The sequence below is a fragment of the Pteropus medius genome, unplaced genomic scaffold (genome assembly GCF_902729225.1).
Source record: "Pteropus medius unplaced genomic scaffold, Ma_sr-lr_union100, whole genome shotgun sequence".
NCBI classification, from domain to species: domain Eukaryota; kingdom Metazoa; phylum Chordata; class Mammalia; order Chiroptera; family Pteropodidae; genus Pteropus; species Pteropus medius.
The window spans coordinates 16,072,838-16,097,540 of NW_024354503.1; the positions used below are offsets into that span (position 1 = coordinate 16,072,838).

Consider the following 24,703-nt stretch of genomic DNA (forward strand, 5'->3'; position numbering starts at 1 on the left):
CCACCTCATTCAGGTTGTTGGAAGAATTCATTTCCTGCCAGCTCTATGACTGAGGGTGCTGGCTTTTTGCTAGGTATTGTCTGGAGACCACTCTTGGATCCTAGAGGCTGTCTGAAGTTTCCAGAAGCTGTTCATAGTTCCTTGTTACATGGTTTCCTCAATATGGCTGCTTATTTCATTGAGCCAGAGAGAATCCCTTTACAATCTGCTAAAATGGAGTCATATAATGTGACCTAATCAAGAGGGTGACATCCCATCACCTTTGCAGTATTCTATGGGACAAGGTCAGGGACAACAGGGGTTGAAATTGGGGGTGGGGTCATCCTAGGACCTGTGACAACATTCACACTTTACAATAATGTAGACGTAACATTCATTTCTTTCCGGAATTATAAGTAGCTGCCCTCAGGAATCCAGCAAGCTCCCAGAGGATAGAACCCATTGTCTTATTCATCTTTTGCATCCTCCCAGCACCTGAAACCATGGATTCCACTTGGCACTGTGTTGCTTATTCTGTATGCCCCTTCCCCACTCATTTTCTACCTTTCTCTGTCTGCTATGAGCCCCGGGAGGCTGACGCCTATGGACTGAGTCACCAGGCTCCCTGCCCTCTGGCTTCAGGCTGGCTTCATCCATTGAGAAGCACTGGAAGGAGATTGGAGAGTGGGGAGAGAGAAAGGCTGGTCGATTTCTTCTACCTTCAGCCATACCTCCTGCCAGGGCTCCCTCTGGGCTCCTAAAACAAAGCCCCCTCCCCGTACCCTTCAAGCTTAGGGGTAAGAAGGGCTTCCCTTTATTGCCACTGTCTGTGCACATCACTAGTCCCTTAATCATCTCACTTCTCTGTAAATAGTCCCCTCATTAAATCCTCCTCAATTACCTTTTTGAGAGGACATTTGATTGACAGGGGCTTGAGCTCAATGAAATATTGAGCGAATGAATGTATGCATGCATAATTAACGAAAAGATTAAAGAAAGCTAAAGTAGGATGGAACTATTATTAAATACCAACTGTGTTCAAGGCACCATGCTAAGCTTGTTGAATAGGCTCACGACAGCTCTGTGGGATGGGTATTATTTCCTCGTGAGACAAGAGGGGCAGACAAATCACATTCTGAGGTTGACAAAATTTTAAGTGGTGATACCAAAGTCTTTCCACCTCATCACCATGCTTTTAGCCCATCTTTAAATCTGTGAGGAAGGCCTGGACAGAGCTGGAGGGCCCCTATAGCTCCTCACTTCAATGCCTTCCCCTGTGGCCCTTCTGCCTGCACAATCCCATTAACAGCTGGCTATATCTGTATTCAAGGAGGCCCTTATCCCATGTCTCCAGGCCAGGGTGGGAATGGAACTCCACAGCTTCCCAATCCTAGAGTCCAGTGTCTTCCTCTTCAGTGATCCTTCTCAGTCTACTCTCCATTCTCCCCCCAAGACATAGATGCTAAGTCAAGGAGGACTGGGACCCACATAGTGCCTCCAGGAGGCAGTGAGTGCACCGGAGGGGAACAGAGGGACAGAGCAGACGGTTCACGTGGTGGCCATAGAAGTTGTGTGTTCCCAGACTGTTTTGTCTGCAGGAATCCCTCCTGGGACAGATGCCAAACCGGAGTGAGAGGATCCACCTGGCAGAATGGCACCAAGGAGAGAGACGGGTGGGGCAGGTGCGCAGTGGTGAAAGCTGGGAAGCCCCCTCCAAGGCTGCCTGCCCACTGACCACCCCCACAGAAACACAACAGAGCCTTGAGCAACAGTTCTTCTTCCTCCCAGAACCATCCCACCTGGATCCACGTGGGACTGACATGGGACCGACGTGGATCCTTCCCATGCTGGCTCTTTAAAAGGTTCCTGGAAGCTTCCGTGGAGGCTGCTCTACCAAGGTGAACCTCAAGGGGGAGACCATTCTCCAGGGGACAGGAGGAGGCATCAGTTGGGGGAGTGAAGATGCTGTTCCCACCCCCACCCCTGTCAGGGCTGTCAGGTCAGGGTGGGCAGAGATGGTTCTGGTTCATCTTTGCAGCCCAAGGACCCAGACGACACTAGGTGTTCAGCAAGTGTCTGTTGGATGATCGACTGGATGGAGGATGAAGACTTTTGGTTATAATAGATGGAAAACTTGTATTTATCTCTGCTCCTTTTTAAAATCCCACTACAATGGCAATAAATGCATTCTTCAGAGCTACACATCCACAGAGGCAAAGAGAAGGAGGACAATAGATGAGAAGTTCTAATAAAATTAGAGAAAACGGGAAGCAGATGGACAAGCAGCAATTAATCGGAGAGCAGAAAGTTGAAACCTAAATGCTTTCAAGGAGCAGGACAGCGTGGAGGTTGGTGCAGAAACAAAGCCTATTCCTGCCATAGAACTCAGGAAGTGGGTATAGAAGGCTGGGGTGCAGGACATGGAACTGAAATAAGAGGACTGATGGAAAGTTCGTATAAGGAAAAATTGCCTTTCCAGATGCCCTCCAAAGGCAGCAGATTGGGCATCTCGAGGCACCTATCCCCGCCTGACCCTGGCAGAAGGTTATTCTGGAGATTTGAACCAGAGAGGTCCTAGCCTCTGGGTAGAGCTCGGAAAGAAAGAAGGGCTGCTCTGAAAACTGGGGAGTTAAGGGAAAGTCTGCATATGAAGAGTAAGACATCCCTCCACCCATGCTGTCTCCTCAAACACTGACAACCAAACGGGAGAGACCTGGTACAGATGCCAAATGGTCCTCTTCCAGCCAGGATCACCAGGCATCACAGGAAAGGTCCTAACTTGAAAGAGAACCTACAACAAACAAAAAAACTGGATTCTAGGCTGTTAGGGTAACTTTTAGGAGGGCCTTGCGTCCGTCCTCCCTCCTTGTCATTTTTTTCAGAGAAAGGCATCCAGGAAAGTCTGGCCACTGCATTGACTGCTTGTCTGGGTCCCCAGACATCCTATCCCTTTATCCCACACCAGCCCCAACCTCTTGAGCTCTAGAAGTATGCTCCACTGAATACGCCATTCTACCTAGAATGAGATGTGACTTCCAGAAATGAAACTAGTTGGATTCACCCAGTGATGTACTGTTAAATACTTAACAACTGGCTCTCTGAGGGCGGAGCAGGGGGTGGGGGGGCGGGGGAGTTGTAGGCATTTGCTAATTTCAGTAATGTAAATATTCTTATCTTCGCCAATTTCAGGCTACATGAAGTTGCTGACTGTAGAGTTGGGAGGAGAGGCCCACAGGCCGATTGGAGCTGGCTCCAGCACATCACGATTTTCCTTGGGTGACAGTGACCAGGGACTCACCCAGGCCACTGCTATGGGTGAGGCATCCTCTGCCCTCACCTCCCTTCTCCATGAACCATAGCGCATAAGCCTAACTAACCTCAGAGGCAGCTCATCCGGATCAGATGAGATACTTGAGGTGGAAAACCCATCTCCACCAACAAATTAGAAGTCAAAAGTGGTGGTTTTATATAAAACTAGGGCTGGAGAGGAGATGCTCCTTGAGTCTGGGTTCACTCCCTGCATTACTACTCATTCTCCAGTGGCTGCTCCAATCTGGGATGAGAGGCTTCATAAGAGAGCTGGAGTCATGGTCAGCTGATGCATGTCTTTCTTGTCTTTGGAGGGGCTGCCCAGCCTGGACCCTGGGGAGAGTATGGCCAGCACAGGCTTTGCTTGGGACTTAGGCTATGGAGCGGGTGGAGGTTATTCTCCGGGTGAGGGCACTAAGAATCAAGTCCTTCCAAGTCTTCAGGCACCTGTGGACCTAACTTTGCCGTAAAACACCCCAGTGGCCTCAGTTTACCTACTCACAGCCACCCATTCAGATGCCAGGGAAAGGAAGGACAAACTTTAATTGATGCCTACAAGAGAGTCCCTTTACCATCATTGACAGTGAGCATGGCACAGCTGTCCTAGCCCAGGCACGGTCTATTCCTCCTGGAGTGAGCAGCCCTTCCCCTCCAAGACTGGTGGTTAGGGGGTGAAGGTGGAGGTGGACAGGCTTCTGACTGCCTAGGAGCGCCACAAAACCATGTTGGCAGGAGGCACGTCAAAGCGCTTACGGGTGTGGTCAGTGTCCCGGCGGTACAGGTAGCCACAAGTAGGCTTCTGCAAGGTGTAGAAGGGGTTCAGCGAGTTGGAGTATTGGGAGGTGTAGAAATTGAACCTTAGCTTGTCTGAGTTCTGACCCCTGGAGTTCACTACCACAGGCACATAGGCTGCTGCCAGAGTCTGCTTGCGGTCCTCCTTCCACGACTGAGACAGGAGAGAACATGGAGGCTCCACTTTTTTGCCTGATGGTGTCTTTGGCCGGTGGCTGGGTACTGAAGGTTTCCGTGAATCCTGGGAGGAAGGAAAGAAGAAAAGAAGGGAAAAGCTGGGCATCGGACACTGGGACTTCACATGCTGGGGCAAGGGAAGGAGGGGGAGTAAGGGCCACTGGTCAGAAGCCCACAGAGCCACCCCGGAGCACAGCTGTGTTGGCTGTGGAGCCAGATACCTCCAGGCAGAGGAGGACCTTCAAGGTCACTGACGGGCCCCCTGCTAACGCAGACCATGACCTGCTTCTCAGAGCCCTCTGCCAGATCAGAGCCTGGGAACCTGGTCATCCTCAAACACCCCTACCTCTTCCTCCTGCATCCAAACCGCCCATTAGTCTTCCACGTCACTGTCTTCTGGCCCACCCCTCCTTGCCCTCTGTCACTGCTCCAGCCAGCCATCCTCTCTCTCCTGCAGGGTTACTCCAGCTTTCTACCAAGTCTTCCTGCCTCCTGATCACTTGCCTTTTCAACCTGTGCTTCATACTCACACCAAATTAATCTTCTGTATTAACAAACAGGTCATGTGACTCTCCTCCTCCTCAAAGCATCTTTTACTTTCTACTGCCTAGGAAAGAAAGCCCAAGGCCCCCAGCCTGGAAGGCAAAACCTTTAAGGATGGGGCTTCCCCAAGCCTATATTCTAGCCTTACCATCTGCTTACTATTCCCTGGTCACACTTCATTTTTCCAGGCCTCAAGGCCTTTGCTCAGGCTGTCTCCCCAGCCTACCACGCTCTCCCTTCCATTCACCAGGGAGTTCTGTCTTTTCCTTTCAGCCGTCAGCTCCTTAAGAGCAGTGCCCTTTCACCCTTACCCTTGACATAACAGCCTCCAAAATCCTATTCCTTCTTTTACTCCAGACCAAGGCATTTAATGAGCGCACAATAAATATTGGTTCAAATGAACCGGATTCTAATCAAGGGAACCATCCAGTCCATTCTATTTCAGAACGTCTCTCATTGTTAAGTGTGTCTCCTACCCAACAATGCCTGCTCTCCAGAACCACCACGGTTGGGTGATCAGGTAAGGAGGTCTACTCCTCTAGGAGGTCCCCATTGCCACATGTATCACATCACACTGACATTTATTTGCTTCTCTGTCGCCACCCTCCTTGACTGTCCTATGACCTTTGAACCCCCACACTATCTCCCAGCTACTGGATGCCCATTTCACTAGGCATCTTCAAAGCCATGACAGCACAACCCAAAGGATGAGATGCCTGTGTGTCGGGCTGGCTTTGTCCTGCTCCCCTAGGCTACAACTGCCAGGGAGACCCATTTATTTCCTCTCTGCTGAACCTTGCAGGGCCTGGGGAACTGGAAAGGAACCCTTAGCTGCAGAGATACCGGAAGTTGAGCCCCCACCATCTTACAAAAAAATCCACGGTACTCAAGTCATAGAGTACACTCCTTTGCTTTTAATTTACAAACCATTTGCACAATTCAAACTCGCCCGGGGTTTTCCTCAAAACAGTCTTTGCTCCTATGGGTTCCTACTCCTGAGCATATGTGCCTTAGCTTTGCATTTCAAAATTCTTCCTATCCTTCCAAGCCAGCAACTTTCTTGCCACCTCCTCCAGGAAGCCACTGATGCCACAGCCCCTGCTCCCTCTCACCCTCCTCTGTGCCTTTAGGCATTCCTCTTGCAATGTGGCCCTTCGCTGGGCTGGGACACGCAAGGGCACAGTACTTCCTTGCACTTGGCATCCTGGGTGCCATGTTTGCCTCATCTCCAATTGTTGTCCTTTCAGTGCTCCTGCTAATGTTCCAACAGCCTGTAAACCGCTCAGGACCACATTCTATGCCCCTCTGTGTCCCTGGGACTTAACCCAGTGCTGGCGCACAGCCGAGCTAGAGAGACGCATGAGCGAGTGTTTGGCAGCCTTCCAGACTCTTCCAGGCTCAGCCATGGGACACAGGATTACGAGCAGAGGGGCAAGCACTGGAAATGAGCTATGACAGTGTTCATCGATGATCATTTTTTACCACCAGTTACGAGCACAGCACCAAATTCTTTAAAATGGATTATCTCTTCTAATCCTGACATTAACCCTTTAAAGAAGGTATTAGTATTATTAACCCAATATATAGAGTTAAGGAAACTAAAGTATAAAGGTTAGTCATAAGTTTAGGGTCATGTTTGGGGATTTGAACCCAGGCCCGACTGACTCCAAGTTCCACATCCTATACTGTGATGGATCCTGTGTCCACTGCACTGTGAGGACAGGGCCTGCCAAGTCCTTTCTGCCCTGATTTAGTCAACTCGCTGAGCTCCTACCAGGTTGCTGGGCAGCAGGCGAGTAGCCAAGTCCACCCTACACAGCCCGCACGCTTGCTGGAGAGTCAGGCAGCCAGATTGCCCGGTTTGGCCAGAACACTGGGGTTTTGAATGCTGGATTTTGGTTCTGAATTCTGGAACCTGGTATGAACAGGATGGCACACTGAGAAATGTGAAGCTTATTGTATGAATTACCATCTCTTAGAGCTGAGGATACGATGTTGGTTGCTTCATTGATTCATTCATTCAAAACTATTCCTCTTGAATGCCAGGCTCTGAGTGCGCAAATAACAAAGACATCACAAATATGTTTCAAATATGAAGTCCTGTAGAGCAGGGCCTCTCACCCTTGGCAACAATGACATTTAGGGCTGGGTGATTTTTTTTGCTGGAAGCTGTCCTGTGCATTGCAGGCTGGTTAGCAGCATCCCTGGCCTCTATTTATTCAACCCCCCTCCCAGTTGTGACAGACAAAAATGTCCCTCAATATTGCCAATGCCACCTGAGGGCAGTGAGAATCACTGCTATAGAGTCCACAACAATCTCTTTATGCTTGGTGTTGAGGTTAACATTCTAGCCCTGTAGAATTTTCCACTTCCTGGGCCACAGAAGTGGCTTAGGTTTCTTCTTGTCAAGCGTGATCCTGAGGATGTGGCTTTCTGGTCCTCTTGACACCGCAGAAGGGCTCAGCCTGTGGCCATGGAGATGAGGAAACTGCAGAGGCTCCAACTCCCACCCCTACTTGCTCTTCAGCCTACCTTTGGCCACTGGGACAGTGCACCTTGGGCTCAGGAGGCTGGTGTCAGGGGTAACAAAGGAAGGTGCTTTCAGAATGGTTAGAGGGTCTTAACAGAGACTCCACAGAGGGAAGAGTGACCGTTTTTGATAACAGAATTGAGCATCTATCAAGTGCCAGGCACTAACCACTCAGTCCTACAAAAGCTCCTAAGAGCCATTTGAGATGTCACTTCCATTTTTCGAATGCGGAAACTGAGGCTCAGAGGCATCTAATCATTTGTCTTAGTTCGCACAGTTCATGAGGTTGTGTGTGAAGACCTTGTAGAAGTCTCACTACTACTGACTAGTTAGTGCAGGAACCAAGATTTGGATACTCCCCTCCCTCTCTGCTCCGGCCCAGGACCTGGCTCAGGCCTACCTGCCCTGGGTCTACCAGTCAGCTCTGTCCCAGATGCTGCTTCTGCAACACTCAGGACCCTGGTGGGCGGGAGGAGAGCAGGGGCGGGCAGGGCTTTAAGCACTTCCAGGAATGAGGCCCTCATAGAAATTTGGACATTCTCCAGAAAGAGGAAGAAAAAGAGAGAGAGGAGGAAGAAAAAGAGAGAGAGGAGGAAGAAGAAAAAGAGAGAGAGGAGGGAGAGATAAAGAATGAAGAGAAGACACTGGTCAAGAAGAGGAGGAAGAGGAAACGGAGGGGGAAGCCTGGCAGCCCCAGCCTTCCCTGCCCCTCCCCCAGGGCCCAGCACTGACAGCTTTGGAAGGAGGGTGGGGCCTAACTGCATACTTTCTAGGTTAACATCTGGTTTTATTTAACCATCTCTTCTCCAATCAGGTCCTCCGTCAAGTGAAGTGTGTGTGTGTGACTTGAGAAAAGTGGGTCACAACTGGGGTGATTCCCCATCCCCCCGCAGAGTTGTTTGGCATTCCTGGAGACATTTCTGGCTGTCACAGCTAGGGGGTGCTACTGGGATCTAGCGGGTTGAGGCCAGGGATGCTACTAAACATACCACAGTGCACAGAGAGCCCCACAAAGAAGATCAGCTCACAATGTTTAAAGGTTCGAGGCAGACCCTCTTTCTCCTACCTGCTTCCTGCAGCCCTGGCTTAAGCCTCCTATTCCACAGGAAGCAACGAGACTTAAAGGGCAAGTAGAGGGTCCCACCAGCCCCTTCTCTTCCTATTTTCACTTGGGGTTCAAACTAAAAGAAAAAATCCAAATAGAACTCTCCCTTCAAGCCCCCCAGCCCTGCAGGCAGAACCCACAAAGGCCTTTTAGATATATACATGTATGTGTTTGTCCCTTATACCCAGGGCTTAGAGTGGGGAAGAGGGTTTCTCAAGAGTGGGGCTTTCTAAATAAGGCAAGAAGACCTCATATGTGACATTACTACAGGTCTTCTATTTTTTCCAATAGTCCAGGCCCCCTGGCAGATCCACTAGCCTGCTGGTGCCTGACATTCCACCATTAGCACCTCACTCTTGGGTGGAAGGACTCCTGCCCTGTTGAAATGCAAATGGCAGTGGGTGAGGCTGCTGGTTAAGCCTCTTGGGGCACTTGGTCTTGTGGAATGTGCCTGGCCTTTGGAGGTTGAAGGCCTGAGCTCAAGGCCTGACTCTGCCCTTACAGGTTGGGCAACCTTGAACAAGTCGCTGAACTTCTTTGAGCTTCAGTTGCTTCATCTGCAAAATGGGGATAATAAGGCTATCTACTTCAGCATCTTGTTGTGGGGGTGCGATGAGTATGGGAACTGTGCAAGCACAATGCAAATAGTAATTATTATCAGCCTGGTCCAGCAGTTACACCTAGGTTTTGAGTGTGCTCGTTTGAACCCTTAGGGGAGCATGTTTGCCTGCAGTGGGGGCAGAGGGGCTCGAAAGGGGAGGCCATATAGGGCCTCAGATTCCCCATGAGGCTGTGCGGCATGAGGGCTCAGAGTTCAAATTCCAGCTCCACCACCCACAAGGTACCTGATCTTTTGGTAATTTATAATACTCTACTTCAGTTTTCCCAACTAAGATGTGGGAATAACGCGAGAATCTATCTCACAGGGTTACCATGAGGATTCAATGAGATTTGTCATATAATGTGCCTAGACCTCTTAAGCACTCAATAAACTTTAGCTGTGAGATGGAGTAATGCAAAGTAACAATCCAGGAAGTGTCTTGGGGAAGTGAAGGGGCAAAATTACCAGTGGAGTTGGATGTGGCCCACTTCCTGCCCCCTCACCAGCTCTACGGTAGAGAAACAAGAGCCAGGCAGTGGCACTGGCATCTAAACCCTTTGTAAGGGACCCCCAACTCTCAGCTACACATGTGGGTGGGGCTGGAGCCTTCATACTCCTTTCTGCCAATCAAACTTCTTGTGACCTTGGGCACCCTGATCTAGCCTGTGATGTCATCCCACCTGGGTCATCGTTGACCAGGGCCTTTCTTAGTGGTGAGATGGAACTTCTGGTGGTCAGAGGCTCCAAGGACTCCCAGGGACTCTTGGGATGCTACTGGGAGTGCCAAGGTGGGGAAAACTTATGTGGGCAGGGGCATTGTGATGTCTCTTTGACAGCACAATTCCTTCTGTCTTTCTAAGGAGACATAGGGGCAGGACTGGGGGCTAAAGTTTCAAGGCCTAGAAAGTTCTTTCTTTTAACCTTGACACTCTGCAATTCCCACGATCTCCCAGGATTCCTTAAGTGTGAGTGGCAGGGTAAGTGGTAGGAGGAGAAAAATCATTCTAGTTATCTAGGTACCGCCAGAAGTCCTAATTTTCCCTACGCCCCCAATATGTCATAAGAAACCACTGCCAGCCAACCCATCATTCTCTTTCTCTCTCTATCTGCCCTCAAAATTACAGAGATAATGGGTGTCTGGATGGCTGAGCGGATAGATGGATGGATGGATGGATGGATGGGCAGATGGACGGATGGACGGACGGAAAGAAGGAGTGGGAGAGTAGATGGGCGGGTGGATGAGTGTGGGTAAATGGCTAGATGGTAGATGGGTGGTCCCTGTCTACGGCCATGCCACCCTGAATGTGCCCGATCTCATCCGATCTCGGAAGCTAAGCAGGGTCGGGCATGGTTAGTACTTAGATGGGAGACCACCTAGGAATACCAGGTGCTGTAGGCATTAAAAAAAAGAAAAAAAAAGAAAAAAGGATAGATGGGTGGTCCCTCCTGATTGAGCTGAGTCAGACTCCTTGAGTTTGAATCCTGGATCTACTCTTACTGTGTGATCTTGAGCAAGTAATTAACCTTTCTGTACTTCCGTTTGTTCATGTGTAAAGTGAGTGGACTGAAATAAAGGTCCCGACCTAATAGAATTAGGCAAAGCATTTAGTAAGTGGCACTTGGTAAGAGTAAGCACTCAATAAATATTAGCTGTTATTATACATGTGTGGGTAACTGAATTGATAAAGGGGAGCGCTGAATGGGCTGTCCTTGTCCCCACCTTCAAAAACCAGACCACGCCCCCTTAGGGTCCTATTTCCCCAATGCTAGACTTGGTGGGCACCTCCCAGGAACGCGTCAGAAATCCCACTTGTAGGAGACCTGGACTTCTTCCTGGGCTCAGTGGAGGAGGAGTGGGGGGAGAACAAGGGAAAGAGAAAAATAGAGCAAGCTGGTGACTTCCTATCCTCTGCTATAATGGCTTGGGCTGGGCCCAGGACTTGTTTTCTTCCTGGCACTGTGTCAGCCCTGACTTTTGGATATGGAATGGACTTTGGGGCCCACAGGCAGATTGGGAGTTGGGGTGCTGATGACTTGTGCATTGTGCTCAAATCTCACACGCTGATGGTAGGGACCCCTAATTTCTGAGGGGGTTAGGGGGGTCCAGGAGGGGAAGCTGCCAGGGAAGAGGGAGGAAGAGGGGCAGAAATCAGGGTTTGCCCTGCCAGAAACTCTAAGGAATCTCTAAGGCTCTGGGCAATGAATGATATCTTGCTTGGAAGAGGGAGGGAAGATGGGAACATGGAGTTCTGGGTAGATTGGCCAGCATCTCTGGATCTGGGGAAAGTGGGTTGGGTCCCAGCCCAGGGCCTGAAGAAGCTGTCAGGAAGAAGCCTAGGGGGCTAGTGGGCTAGTGGGGGCTTGGGGGAGCAGAGCACCAGGACTTAACACACATTATACTTTGTCTCAGCCAAAGAGCGGGTGAGGTGCTAGACTGGTTGCCAGGAGTCCCGCGTAACCTGAGAGAAGTCCCATCCCCTCTCTGGGCCTGTTTCCGTATGTCTAAAATAAAGATGTTGGGTCCCTCTATTCTGGACAGTTGAAGGAGGGGGCCTTGAATCACATCCTGAGGACTTCAGGCAGGGAGCCCTGATTGAGCATGGGACTAGGCCCTGCCACGAGTGTCCCTGCCCCAGGTTGTGTCACACTCACTGTGGGAACCTTGAGGCGGGGCAGTGACTAGGGAGATCTCCTCAAGGAAGGCCTGGCTAGTCAAGCCGTATCTGTCTTATTTCATTTGAAAATTGCAGAAGGGTTAATATCATGGCCTCTCGTCCCACACAGCTCTCCCTCTTCTCCTCTGTGTGACTTTCACAAATCATTAACCTCTCCGTGCCTCGATTTCTAATCTGCAAAATGAGGCTGATAAGAAAAATTTACCTGGAATGCTTGTTATAAGGACTATGTGAGCTGAGAGCAGTGGTCTCTAAGAGTTATATTATTATTTCTAAACTTCCAAAGACACTAATTCAGTCCTGCCTCCTGGAAGCCCCCCTTTCTCTGACTTTGCTGCCACACTCCAGGCATGACCTCATTTTATTCATCATCAAAGTTCCTGCGAGGTAAGGACTGCAATCTGTACCCACAGTGCTCGGTGGGTGTTTTGGAAGGACGAAGACAGCTGGTGAGGCTCAGGGCTGGCTTGGCTCACAGGCGGCTCCACCGACCACCTTGGCACACACACGGCCTCCACCCCTCCTGCCCTTTCTGCTGTTGAGGGACAGGCAAATGGTTTTAAGTGTCCTGCTACCACCTGTTCTAAGTAGGCCTGGTTACTTGGACATTCTTTCCATCCCTCCTCGCCTTCTGTGTGATTTGGACAAATTACTTAACCTCTCTGATCCTTACTTATTTTTCTATTCTTGGACCTCGAGTACAGGAGGCTGAGTTATTCTTATCCCTTGCTTCATGGTTCATTATTATCCCTGGTCTATGAGGGCCTCCTCTCTCATTGTATTAATTTTCCCCTTAATTTATCTCCAGTCTCCAACCACATTCTTCACCCACCCCAGCCAGAGGCAACCATGCTAATATGCTTAATGAGTATCTTCTTGTTCATAGTGTTATTGCAAACTATATATATTGTTGTCTTGTGTGCAGGTCATTTTTATTTACACAAGTGGCATCGTGTGTTTTAGATCTCACTATGTTGATTGCTCCCTACTGTTTTTAAGATCTACCTGTCCTGCTATATGAGCATCTAGTTCCTTGCTTCCAATGACTGTGTAGTCCACAGGGTGCATCCGCCACATTTTACATCTCCAGTCCCCTAGGGATGGACCCCCAGGTGCCTCCAACTCCCTATCCCTACGAGCAGCACTGTAATGATGTTGCATTCACGTCACAGTAGGGACCTGGATTAAGGCATATTCCTAAGAGCAGAAATGATTGCCCATAGACTAGGAGTAAACATCATTTGTAGTCTTCTTTTCTCCATCCATAAAATAGGTGTATCGTACCCTCCCTTGTGGGACTGACTTGACAGGAGTGGGTTAATGTGTATAATCCACTCGATCCTGTGCCTGACACAGAAGAGATGCTCAGTGAGTGGTAGATGTGGTTGCTTTTCCTCTTAGGTCTTAGAGAGAGAGATAAGCCAGACCCAGGAGGGGTTGCATAGAAATGCTCCCAGGGCTCGAGTCTCATTTCAAGAGTTGGTCTCCAGAATTCACGAGAAGTGTGTGCGGTGGTGCCGAATTCTACAGGGTAAGGATCAACCTTGACTGTTAAAAGCTCACATGGCCTAGCGCAGGGCCTGGTGCAGAGGAGATGACTGTGCCCAGGAAATGATTATTGTACCCCATTTCTGACCTCTCTTCTCAGAGCCAGAAGTAGCCTCCTCACATACAGTAGGTGCCAGAAAGCCTCATTTGCTGTTTTGCCTTTGCCAGCCAGCTAGCTTTTAAATCACATGTGAAACCACACCTGAGTGTTAGATCCCACCATCACGCTTTACAGGTGGAAAGACCGAGGCTCAGGAAGGCTCCAAGGTCTCATAGGAGGTGAGTGGCGGAAGTAGCACTAGAATCCACAACTCCAGGTCCCCTGACTTGTGCTCTTTAAAAAAAGAAAATGCGCTCCATGTTAAACTATGTTCTTCATTATTTGTAGTTTTAAGTTAAAAGATCTCCCAAGTGGGAAGGGGAAAGGGGGGAAAATAAATAAAATGTTTAAAAAATAAAAAAAAAATAAATAAAACAAATCATCTCTCAACAAAGCAGATTACTAAAAATTAAAAACCCCTTCATGGAGTCCTGGCATTGCAACTGAACATTTTCCACGGTTCTGTTCCTTTCCAGTCCCTGGCCATTCATAAATATACTTGATATATTTATAGTTGCGATCTACATAGAATTCTGTTTTTTGCATTTGTACTTAACAATCCTTTAAAAACACACACAAACGCACATTATTTCAGATCATGGAATGTGTTTTATAATGGGATGTTTTTGCCTGGCTTTCAAGGTGACCTTGAAGGGGTAGACACCTGCCCCACACTATCTCCTGGGCCCCAGTTGAACTTTCCTTCTTGAGGATCTTTGCTGAATTGGCGTGGCTCTGTCGCAGCCTCTGTTCTGTCTTTGTGTTCTCTGTTTAGCATCTCCATGCCCAAAGTCAGGGTGGAGAAGAAGAACGGGAACATGCAGACACTAAGTACTTACTATGAGTCAGACTCTCTGCTGGGTACCTTAACCTACTATGTCACTGAATCTCATAACAAATTTACATTAATAGCCCCTGTTTTACATTAACGAACGGAGGCTCAGAGAAGTGGTAGATCAGCCAAGATCATGCCAGTGCTAAGGAACAGAGTCAGGATTCAAACCTATTCCTCAGCAAGGATCTTTCCCACTATGTCATGGACTCATCAACAGAGTCCATAGTTACAAAGAGAAATGGGTCTCTTCCCAGCATCCCCGAACACACCACTGTCCACCCAGGGCTGGACGTTGGATCCTCTCACTTCCAGGCACCAGGTAATGACTTTGAGTGCATCTCAAGATATAGGAATCCACACTAGCCAACTTCCTCTTAGCCTGATCACATCTCCTGGCACCTGTCCAGCTCAGAGGAATGCAGAGGTAGAGTGATTGGAGCCCACCCTCCCCTGTAGGCCCGAAGAAACAGTCTCAGGAGCTGATCTGGCATCAGGTGTTTCTGGCCTGGAACAAGAGGCTGGACAAGATGACCTGCAGCTCAGTATCATTTGAAAGCTGGGATGTCCAGAGGTTTGACTTTTGCCCCCGGAGAACTAGCTGCAGAGAGCTGGGGTGATGAAGGTGACTCTCAGGACGTCTCAGCCTACCCTTCTCTGACTCAGAGTGCACACTCTCAGCCAGGAGCCCTTGGCTTTGTTGGAGGAAACACCACAAACTTGACAAGGGCCTTACTGATTCTTTGGGGAGACTGCAACTCCCAGGCCCCAATCCTACCCCACACTCCAGAACTGGCCAGTAGAGTGGGCTCTTGGAGGTTACAAAGTAATCATTGAGCAGAGATTTAATTACAGGATTGGGCTTTTGGCTGTTTTGAGGGGAGCCTGTTATTTGGCTGTTTCTTTTACTGGGGGAAGAGGTGTGAGGTGTTGTTATTAGATGGAGCGGGGGCCGAACAGCAACAGCACAGGGTGCTGAGCTGGACAGAGGATTAGGCCCCAACCCTGCCCCAGGGACCTTGGCTTCAAAAGTTACCAGGCTGACAAGGTGAAACTGAAACTAGGCACGTGGGGTGGACTGCTTGCCATTCAACCTGGGCCTTCCAGAGATTCCTCCTGGGCTCCCAACAACCTCAAGCCTTTCTGGTGTTCACCATCATCGTGGTTTCCTCTTTTTCTGCATCCTCAACCAGAACAAACCCCCAAAGCAAGAGAACAATAAGGAGGGAGAAATGAGGGAGAAAGGAGGGAGAAATGAACAAATACTTAAGGAGTACTCCTGTGTGCCAGGCCCTATCCTAGGCACCTTACATCCATCATCTTATTTAATCTTCATAACAATCCTAGGAGGGGGTACTGTTACCATTCCCATGCCATAGATAAGGAAACTGGCTCAGAGATGTTTCCTATAGGCAAGCTGTTTACCAAGCCCTTACTTTCTTCCCAAGAAATGCCCCACAAACTGCCTCTGCTCTTTCTATTTCTGCTACCAACACAAGGCCTGCCCCCATCCTCTCCTGCTTATCAATTTACCACTTGATTAAACAATCAATTAAGCCCTTTAATCCTTCAGCCTACACTTTCTCCTTCCCATCCATCCTTCATCCAGATGTTAGATGAATAGCCTTAGAACACAGCTGTTAGCAGTCAGTCACTTTTGCCCACATAGTCACCACTGCCTGCTCCTGGTAGCCACTGACTCTAGGCCAGAGCTTTTCAAACCTTAACATGCTCCTGAATCACCTGGGGAGCTTGTTAAAACAAAGATCCTCTGCTAGGTACCTTAATCCACCAGCTGACTGAAACTAGTAATGACCTTAAATTAATAGTCTGTTTTAGAGAAGAACAAACCAAGGCCCAAAGCAGTTGCCCAACGTCTGGGATGGGGCCAGAGTGCCTCCCTTTCTAGAAAGATCCCAGGTGATGCAGATGCTGCTCGTTCATAGACCACATTTCTAGACTAAACTCTTCTGCCTAGTTATTTTCCTTTAACTTTTAAATAGGAAATACATTTACATGGTTTGAAAATTTAAAAATACAAAAGAGCATTCAGTAAAAATTCTCCCTCACACTCTTATTCCTCCATTTGCCCAGTTCCCCCCACCTCCAGCCCCCAGTAAACACTTTTCTTCATTTTTTACGGATCTTTCCAAAGTTTCTCTCTGTCAATACAAGCAAATAAGATCATACTTAAATTACCCCAATGGTAGCATACTACATACACTATTTTGTCAACATTTTATCACAGTTTATCAGTTTATCTTGGAGATAACGACATAACTGGCTGATTCATTCATTTTTAGAGTTGCATTGTGTGGATGCGCTATAATTTATTTAATCAGTCATCTCCAGTGGACAATTTGAATTGTTTCTGATATTTCCAGATGGCCTTTTTAAACCTTCCACACCCTGGCCTACCTTGCTATAACCTTTGTCCCATTCCCCAGTTCCCAGCTCCACCATCCTGAGCCCCTGCAGAGGCCGTCACACCTCCTGCAGCCCCTCTAGATCCTTCAGCACACCCTGATGGCTCCTCCTCTGAATATTTGTCCCACTGTTAAGTCTCCTCCCCATCATTTACCTCCCCACTCTTCATCTATCCCTGTGTCACTCCAAATAGACTAAAGCAGCTTGAACTCAGGAACCATGTTTTTGATTTCTCTGCATCCTTCACAGCCCAGAGCTGAGCACACAGCAATTCTCAAGAATATTAGTTATATAGTGGAAGTTGCATATGAATAGAGCCATTTAATGGTGACTCTGCTAGGGCTGGTTCTGGGTGTAAGAGTCCAGGAACTACCCAAGGTGGGCGGGACTTCTTATCTCAGAGGTCTCCAAAAAAGAAGGCTTTATCTTGTACCAGAATGTCTAGAGCACTTGGGTGGGTTGTGATGATGTCCAAGGTGCGACGGGGCATCTGGGGTTCTCTTGTGCTCTTCTCATGTGGACAGTGGGAGGAACCATGATGTGGAGGTAGGAGGAGGCAAGGATGGATAGCACAGGTGTGTGTGCATGCCCTAGAATGAATTCCTTCCCTTCTTCATTAACATCCTTGTCATCCTTCATGGGCCAGCTCAAGCCTGAATTCTTCCAAGAAGCCTTCCTAGACTTCTCCAGCCCACACTGACCTCCTCTCCTCTGAATTCATGCTATGTATATTAATGACAGTGATCACTGTTTTGTATTTAGTCATCGTGGCCTGCCACCTTGAATCATGTAAATCTTATCTCGCTAATGAGACCCTAAGATTCTCTACGTAGAAATAAGACTTCTCTAATTCTTTTACATACCCATGTACCCCAAATCCTCAGCACAGTACCGCACATTTGGGAGAGCCTCCACAGATACTCCTTAAAAACAAGAATTAGTTCCAGGAGCACTAGCCATGGTGAGTGGGACAGGGTTGAACACAGGCATGTCTCCAACCAAAAGCATTTGGGAAACACCTCACAGCCACAATCCCTGAAGGTCTGACTCATCTTGTCCATTGAGGCTGGAGCAAGTAAAGAAAACTTTAAAAAAATGCCACTGTCATGAAAAATAAAGGTGCCGGACTGTGCTAAATTAAGAGGTTAAAAGGATATGACAAGCAAATGCAATGTGTGAAACATGATTAGATTGTGGATTTTTAAAAAAATTAAAAACTAAAATGACATTTTGAGAGATGATAATAGAGTATCGATGTTAAATTTGAGAGTGTTAACTATTTTGTAGTCATTTAGAAGACTGCCCTTATTCTTAGCCTACTGAAAAGAAAAAAAAGTATGTATTTGTGTGTGTGTGGAGAAAGAGAGAGAGAGAGAGAGAGAATAAGGAAAATGTGACAACTTGTTAATAATCAGTAAATCCAGGAGGAAGGAATAAAAGTGGTTAATTTACTAGCCTTTCAAATGAGTTTTCAAAACGAAAAGTTGAGGGGAATATGACTTTGGTACATAGAACTATACTATTCCAACCGTCTGAGAGAAGCAGAAGAGGAAATGCAGCAATGGGTGCTGTTCTGGGGATCTCGAGGAAACACATCAACTCCATCACCCCCCACCCAACCTTCCACTCCTGCTGCCCAAAAAGCATCGAAATCTAACCCCTTGGGCTGACTCTCCCCCAGTCAGCATTTTTCACACCATCCCCCAAGTTCTCATCTGATGGGACTTTCCTCATCGGACAGTCACTCCCTGCCTTAGCTAGGATGGTACCCCATGCACCTTAAAGGTCCACAGCTAATCTCCCTGGAGAGTGACCCCAACCTTAAGTGGGCTCAACTCACCTTGAGTTTTTAAAAATTATATTTACTTAACCTCACAGAAAAAATAAAAAGAATTCGATGTACAAAGAAATGCCAAGATTTAGTCATCCTACATTCTCTTTGGAGCTCTGCCAATGAGGATATTTTCCACCTTCGTCATCAGATTGGGATGCTAGATTATTGCTCTCCCGCCCCCCCCCTTACCTTTTTTTCTTAGGGGCATTTCCTTATGTCCATTGAAGTCTAGTGGCCCGTGTTTATGAAGGCCTGCAGAACCTTTCGGGTGTGCTCACTTTGGCCAGCCGTTTCCCGAGTGTTGGGTACAGAGTCAAAGTTCCCATATTGACCGAGTCATGACCCTCCTTAGAAGCAGGAGACTTGCCCGCCTCCTCCCATACCGGGGGAGAAGAGGGGTGGACGAGGAGGGCCAGGAGGGGAGCGGCTCGTCTTCCAGGAGGGGCGTGGGCCGGGCGAGGTCCCAAGCCCACCGGGCCGTGCCAACAATGGCCTGTTGTAGAAGGAGGCGGGCAGGAATGTGGCCGGGGGAGTTGGGCGACCGCGGGGCGGGGCCGCTCACAGCCTCAGCCTCTTACCTGTCCAGGTAGCTCGCATTTCCAGGCGAGCGGCGGCGTCCGCAGCACCTGTCGCCCGGTGCGCGGGCCGGAAGGACGGCGCTGGGCATGGCCTGGTAGAGTGCCCTAGGGAGACCGTGCAGGGTTCAGTCCCGGGCAGGGCAGGGCGACCGAGGGACGGTCCTTCCCCGGTGCCCGCGTGGCCTGCGGCAGCATGAAAAAAAACCAAACGGTGCAGGGCACCTTCAGCAAATTCTTCGGCAAGAAGCATGCCAACCCCAACACCACCTCCCTCTACGCCACCAATCCCCCCTGGATTTTCACCCAGGAGGAGGGGACCAGGGACCTCGGTGAGTGCGCCGGAGGGAGAGGGTTGGGCGCTGCCCCCTCCCGGGCTGCGGGCGTTCCGCGCGGCTAGGGGCGGAGGGGCAGGAACACGTTGGAACTTGTGAACTGGCCGGGAAGGAGCTGTGTGGAAGGGGAGGCGCCACCGCAGCGGGTGTCTCTGGGAAAGGGCCGCGGCGGGGAGAAAGGTGCGCGGATGGAGGGGACCCTCTCCCTAGCGAGGGTGGAGACCTTTGCTCCTCCACATCTGATCCTAGGTCCTCTTCCAAGGTGTTTGTTTTCCTTCCTCGTAGGAAGTTATGTTTGTGTTGCTAGAAAGGCTTCCTGACGTTTGCAGTGGCCCCTCCTTCAGAAGTTCTGTTAAGTCAGAAGTGCCCCCCACCCCAAGGAGGGCTGAGGTGGTCCCTCCAACCCTCACCCTTTCTACTTCCTCTGTTTTCCGCAGTACCTGCCAGGCCTCTCCTGGCCCAAGGTCATAGGCAACGGGAGGGGGCTGCTATCTAAATACTCACGCACTTAGTTCTGCACAGGGGAGGCCCAGGAAAAGTCAATAGGAGCCGCTGCTAGCAGGATACCAGCCTGTGCAAGGCACTTACTCTCTTATTGGGGTCACAGGCTCTTGCCAGGTCAGCCTGGGCCCTGGGTTGTCTATGGGCTCAGACAGAGAAGCCTGGGATGGGGTAGTGGAGGCTCCTGACTTGAGCCTGGCCCCAGAGTCATGGTGGTGTATCTCTGCAGGCATCTGAAAACACCATGCCTCCAGGGGACTGGGGACAGGAATTCACTTCTTGTGTATGAAGAGGCTCTGGGCCCAAGGAAGGTCACCTGTCACTGCTTTAGCTCACCTCCCTTCATTGTCACCCCATTACCTTCACTGATCTTTATGACCACTGTACTGGGTGAGACCCACAGAAGATGTTTTAGCCTCAGCTCCTGCCCAACTATTGGATTCAGTTCAGCACCCAGGTTGTCTCAGTGGGGACACAGGCACTGGGACAGGAGTAGGGCAAACAAGATGTTCCCTCTCCCTGGCCCAAGGTTCTCAGACCAGTGAGCCAACAGTGTTAACCATATGCCATCTAACCCTTTCCAAGCCTTTGCTATAAATGATTAAGTACATAAGGAGCGGAGAGGAGAGATGACCTCTGATTGCAGCTAACATTTGAGCTGAGAGGAAAGGGCATCGAGATTTTGCAGAGCAAACAGCAGGAGCAAAGGCTAGGAGGGGCAGGGCAGTTTCGAGGCACAGTTTAGGAACTTAGCTGCCAAGTATAACTCTGTGAGGCCCAAACACCTCTCCTGGCCTGTGAAGCAAACATTTATTGATCCTTTCTTTCTAAAGTCCTCATGTTGTTGACTCTTTGAATCTTCAACTAGCCTGTGATTCCTGTTTGACAGATGAAGAGACCGAGGCACAGGGAGGTTAAGTAACATGCCCAAGATCACGCAGCTTTAAATGGCCGAGCCAGGATTTTAAGTGTACAATTCAGTGATTTTTAGTAGACTTAGAGTTAGTTGTGCTACCATCACCACAATTCGGTTTTAGAACATGTCCATTACCCCAAAATTTCCCCTCATGAGGCAAAGCCAACGTTTGAACCCAGGCAGTCGGAATCCAGAGACCACACTCTTAGCCAGCTTACTGAATTGACTTTGTGAAAGGTAATTCGAAGGTGAATTTGACTTGAGGGGGCATCTGCCTGAGAACCCTCCCCAACTCCTCCCCCAAGGGAAAACTTCAGAAATGCCTTAGACATTTGTCTACATTTTTGCCTGCTGGTGGGGATCAGTCTCTCTGAGAGAAATGGGGGCACAGTGCCCTGTCATCTCCAGCCAGCTGCTGCCTTCATCAGCCTGGGCAGGGCTGGAACCCAGGGGGCAGGCCCTCCCATTCCCCAGGGCAAGGCTGGCCCTCAGCTGACTCAGCCTGGTTGCACCCTGCACAATGTGCACCCGGCAAGATGGCAGTGTTTCTGGGTTGTTCCCCTGGGTGCTGGTAGGTGTGGCAGAGGCCCTCCTCCCTGCTGAATGGGACAAGTACTTGGAGTTGGGGATTCTGTGATGTGATGGAGATGCCAGACCTGTCTTGGGGTCCTGCCTCTGTCAATAACGTGGGGATTAGCTACTCTCTGGGCCTCAATTTTTTCTTCTGTTAAATGGAGATGGTATCTAGTCTGCCTACAGAACGACTGCTTGAGTTCTGTATACGGCAGTGCTTTGAAGAGCATTAGAGAGAAATGTCCTAAAGAAAGGACTGGCAAATTTTGGCCCTGGCTCAAATCTGGCCCATGGCCTGTGATTGTAAATAAAGTTTTATTAAAACACAACCAGCCACATCCCTCATTTACATATGAGTTTAGTCTGCTTTGCAGAATTAAGTAGCTGCAGCAGAGACTGTATGGCTCACAAAGCTGAGGATATTTACTAGCTGGCCCTTTATTATTATCAGGTCATTCTCAACCCTGAGAATTCCATGCCCTTACCTGCTTCAGTTCCTCTTCTTAACACTGCTATAGGCTAGAGGAAACTGAGGCATGAAGAAGCCATCCTGAGGTATCGAAGAGGTTGAGATTAGAGTTCCATCGGGTCCCTGAGTCTGTAACATTCTCTGCGATGCTGGCAGTATCCAGTACCTGAAGGACAGGCTGTGGGGATGAAGGGAGGAAAAAAATCAATGTAGGGGTATATAAAGGAAGTAAGGAGTAACCACTTACTCTGTGGCTACAGCCATGCAAAAATTTGCACCGGGTAGGCCAGGTGCAGCCAAAAAAATGCAAATAGTCATGTGAAAGTGATGACGGATAAATTTTTCTTTAAAGAATTTTTCTAACATTTATTCTGGTAATTCACTTCACTTGAGGGCTTCAGTTACTGCAATTGCAATCCTAATTAAGCCTCCTCCCTTCCCCCAGCCCATGCTGAGGGTCTTAAAAGAAAAAGGCAGAACAATTGTCTTTTAAATGCATGAGAAAGCAGAGGGGTGGATCTTCGGGAATCCTGAAATAAGGGATGGGCCTGAAACCTGGCGCTCTAGACTCCTCCTTTGCCTCCTGGATTAATTAAGCCTGCTTTTTTATCTACCACCACCCCACCCCACTCCACTCCAGCAATAGGACACCCTGTTGCTGGGGAACTCTCTTTCTTGCCTCAAATGTAAATCACCATCACGACCACGCAGGACGCTTATTCAAAATACAGATTTCAAGAGTCCCAGCTCAGGAACCCAAAGTCAGAATCTCTGGGTTAGGGCTCTTGGGTGATTCTTTTGTACAGGAAGATTTGGGAATCCTGGGGTTTCCTTCCCCTGATGGGAGCTGGGCCATTTTCTTTCCCCTTGGGACTTCCTGCCGGTTCTAAATAAATGAGAAGGGACTGTGGCTAGTTCCTAATTAGGAGAACCCCAATGCTCCCAAGAATGGTTGCTGGTTCTGATATCTCTCCTCCAAGGATCCCCTGACCTTGTGTCTCAGGACAGGTTAAAGGGTAGGAAGCCATGAACCCTAGAAGCTGAGCATAGATTTCTCACCAGTGCTTGGCTGGCACCGGCCTATGGGAAAGCTGACCTGTATGTTGAAGGAATATGAAAGAGACTATCGTTTACTCCTGTCCCCTGGAGGTGTGCTGTGGTTTGCTGGCTGTTAGTACACACATACACACCTTCTCTGCTGCCCCATTATATAAGCTCCCCTTGTTTCTATAGTTCAATTCAGAAAGCCAGGCCCTCCCTTGACCACTGCATTCCCGCTACAGGGTGCTCCTTCTCTCCCAGCGAATAAATGAATAACAACAACAATAATAATATCATTCGTATCAGTTATTTCTTGAATCAGGCACTACGCTAAAAACTACATATATTTTCTCCACTGAGGAAATAGACTCAGGTGGCTTAGATAGGTTAAAGAACTCCGTCATTTCATCTCAGGGCAGCTCAAACATTTAAGGGCATCGGTCGTTAGGATCAGATTCTGAAGTGGTGGGTTAGGGAATGGAGGAAGACAGCATTTTCAGCTAGTTCCCAGGGGAAGTCCTTCCACAGGTCTATGGACCCTACTTTGAGTAGCGCGTCCTAGCTAAGAAGCAGAGGGCCTGTTTGCTGTGCAATTCCCCCTCCAGTCTCAGCTCCCAAAGCTCCTCCCTCTCTGTTCCCCCCTCCTCTGCTCTGTGTATCCGTGCCCCAGCCCAGCCCAACCTCAGCGTCCCCTCTGCCCTTGGACAAAGGCTTCTCTCTGGGGCTGAGGTCAGGCCTGCTGGGGCTTGCTGGGACAGACTGGCCTTTTCAGGTTCCTGTTAATTAGCAGCGAAGGGCCTCATTAACACCACTATGGGTTACATTCTCATGGCACCCCTCACACATACACTGCTTCCCTGAAAAGCTGGGGCTCCCCTAGTGGCCAAGGATTGCATGCCCCACCTCAGTGGGGTAGAGGTGAGGGGTCTATTTTGGGATTCTGGGTTACTCTGGGTCAAGGCAACAAACTCCCCAGCTAAAGCCCCAGCCCAGCTAAGCCTCTGGAATCCGATTAGACTGGTGGCCAGTGCTCCTGGGGTCATTTGGGGGCTCCCGGCAATTCGGAGTCTCAACACCATCACTCCAGCTCTTTTAACCCTGCTAGCGTCTTTCTCTTCTCTGAATTTGGGATGCATCCAAAACATGGGTAATTATCCCCATTTGACAGGTGGGGAAACAGCTTGAGAAAATGCTCAAAGCCCTCAGGTATTACTTGGAGGAGCTGGGGTTCTGATTCCTGGGTTCATTAGGCCTCAGCAACTTTTGAGTCTCACTCTGAAGAAACAGGAGACCAAGGGAAGAGGTGATGGGTCCCTGCATTATTTCCCTGCTGTGCTGACTATGACCAGAAAGGACTGGACTTAGACTTAGGTGCCTGGGCTTCAATCCTGGTCCCTTTGACTCACCAGCTGTGGGACCTTAGGCAGGAGACTTAACCTCGCTGAGCCTCAATTTCCTCATCTGCAAAACAGGAATAATAAGAGTATCTCCCCCACAGGTTTGTGAAGGGCACTTAGAATAGTGCCTAGTTCATCATACGAGTTTAATAGATGTTAGACATTTACATTTTTATTGTTAGTTTCCTCTTTAGTCTGGACCTAAGATTTGGGGAAAGAGCTAAATAACTGTCCCAGACCTCAGCCTCCGTGGAGATCCAGAGGCAGCTTTGGGGCTGGGGGAGCAAGAGCAAACCTGAACTCTGTGAGGAAAGAAATGTCCGAGACCTAGTGGGAGGCTCTTTCTTTTGGAAAGAAGGGGAGAAAAAAGGCCTGGGAGTGAGGCAGCCAGCTGGCCATTTACCCCTTTACTTAACACAGGTACACACATACACACACACACAC

General features: G+C 49.1%; 2 protein-coding genes and 1 non-coding gene across 6 annotated transcripts in view; 2 read left to right on the forward strand and 1 right to left on the reverse strand.

Annotated features, from left to right (window-relative positions):
• Positions 1-412: 412 nt before the first annotated feature.
• CIMIP3 (ciliary microtubule inner protein 3) overlaps positions 413-24,703 on the reverse strand; it is a 31,278-nt gene continuing 6,987 nt past the window's right edge. Inside the window, exons 2-4 of one of the 4 annotated variants that reach the window (XR_005651044.1) lie at positions 21,838-21,999; positions 19,031-19,213; positions 4,272-4,321 (exon numbers count right to left, since the gene is read on the reverse strand). Coding sequence is in view for 1 of the 4 variants with exons in the window: in XM_039854149.1 (XP_039710083.1) it covers positions 3,992-4,321; positions 6,770-6,772 (333 nt within the window). In the remaining 3 variants the exon portion in view is untranslated. Of the gene's footprint in view, positions 4,322-6,769; positions 6,834-18,641; positions 18,801-19,030; positions 19,214-19,355; positions 19,535-21,837; positions 22,000-24,703 lie in introns of those variants that run through there. The other 3 variants (XR_005651045.1, XM_039854149.1, XR_005651046.1) reach the window with 3 other exon arrangements.
• Positions 10,317-10,435, forward strand: LOC120596455 (5S ribosomal RNA). The gene has a single exon (XR_005651151.1). It is a non-coding gene; the product is annotated as a 5S ribosomal RNA (ribosomal RNA).
• The window catches only part of CUNH6orf132 (chromosome unknown C6orf132 homolog), a 31,086-nt gene continuing 25,569 nt past the window's right edge, over positions 19,187-24,703 (forward strand). The window contains 1 exon segment of the mRNA XM_039854150.1: positions 19,187-19,359. Within this exon segment, the coding sequence (XP_039710084.1) occupies positions 19,224-19,359 (136 nt within the window). The 5' untranslated portion in view covers positions 19,187-19,223.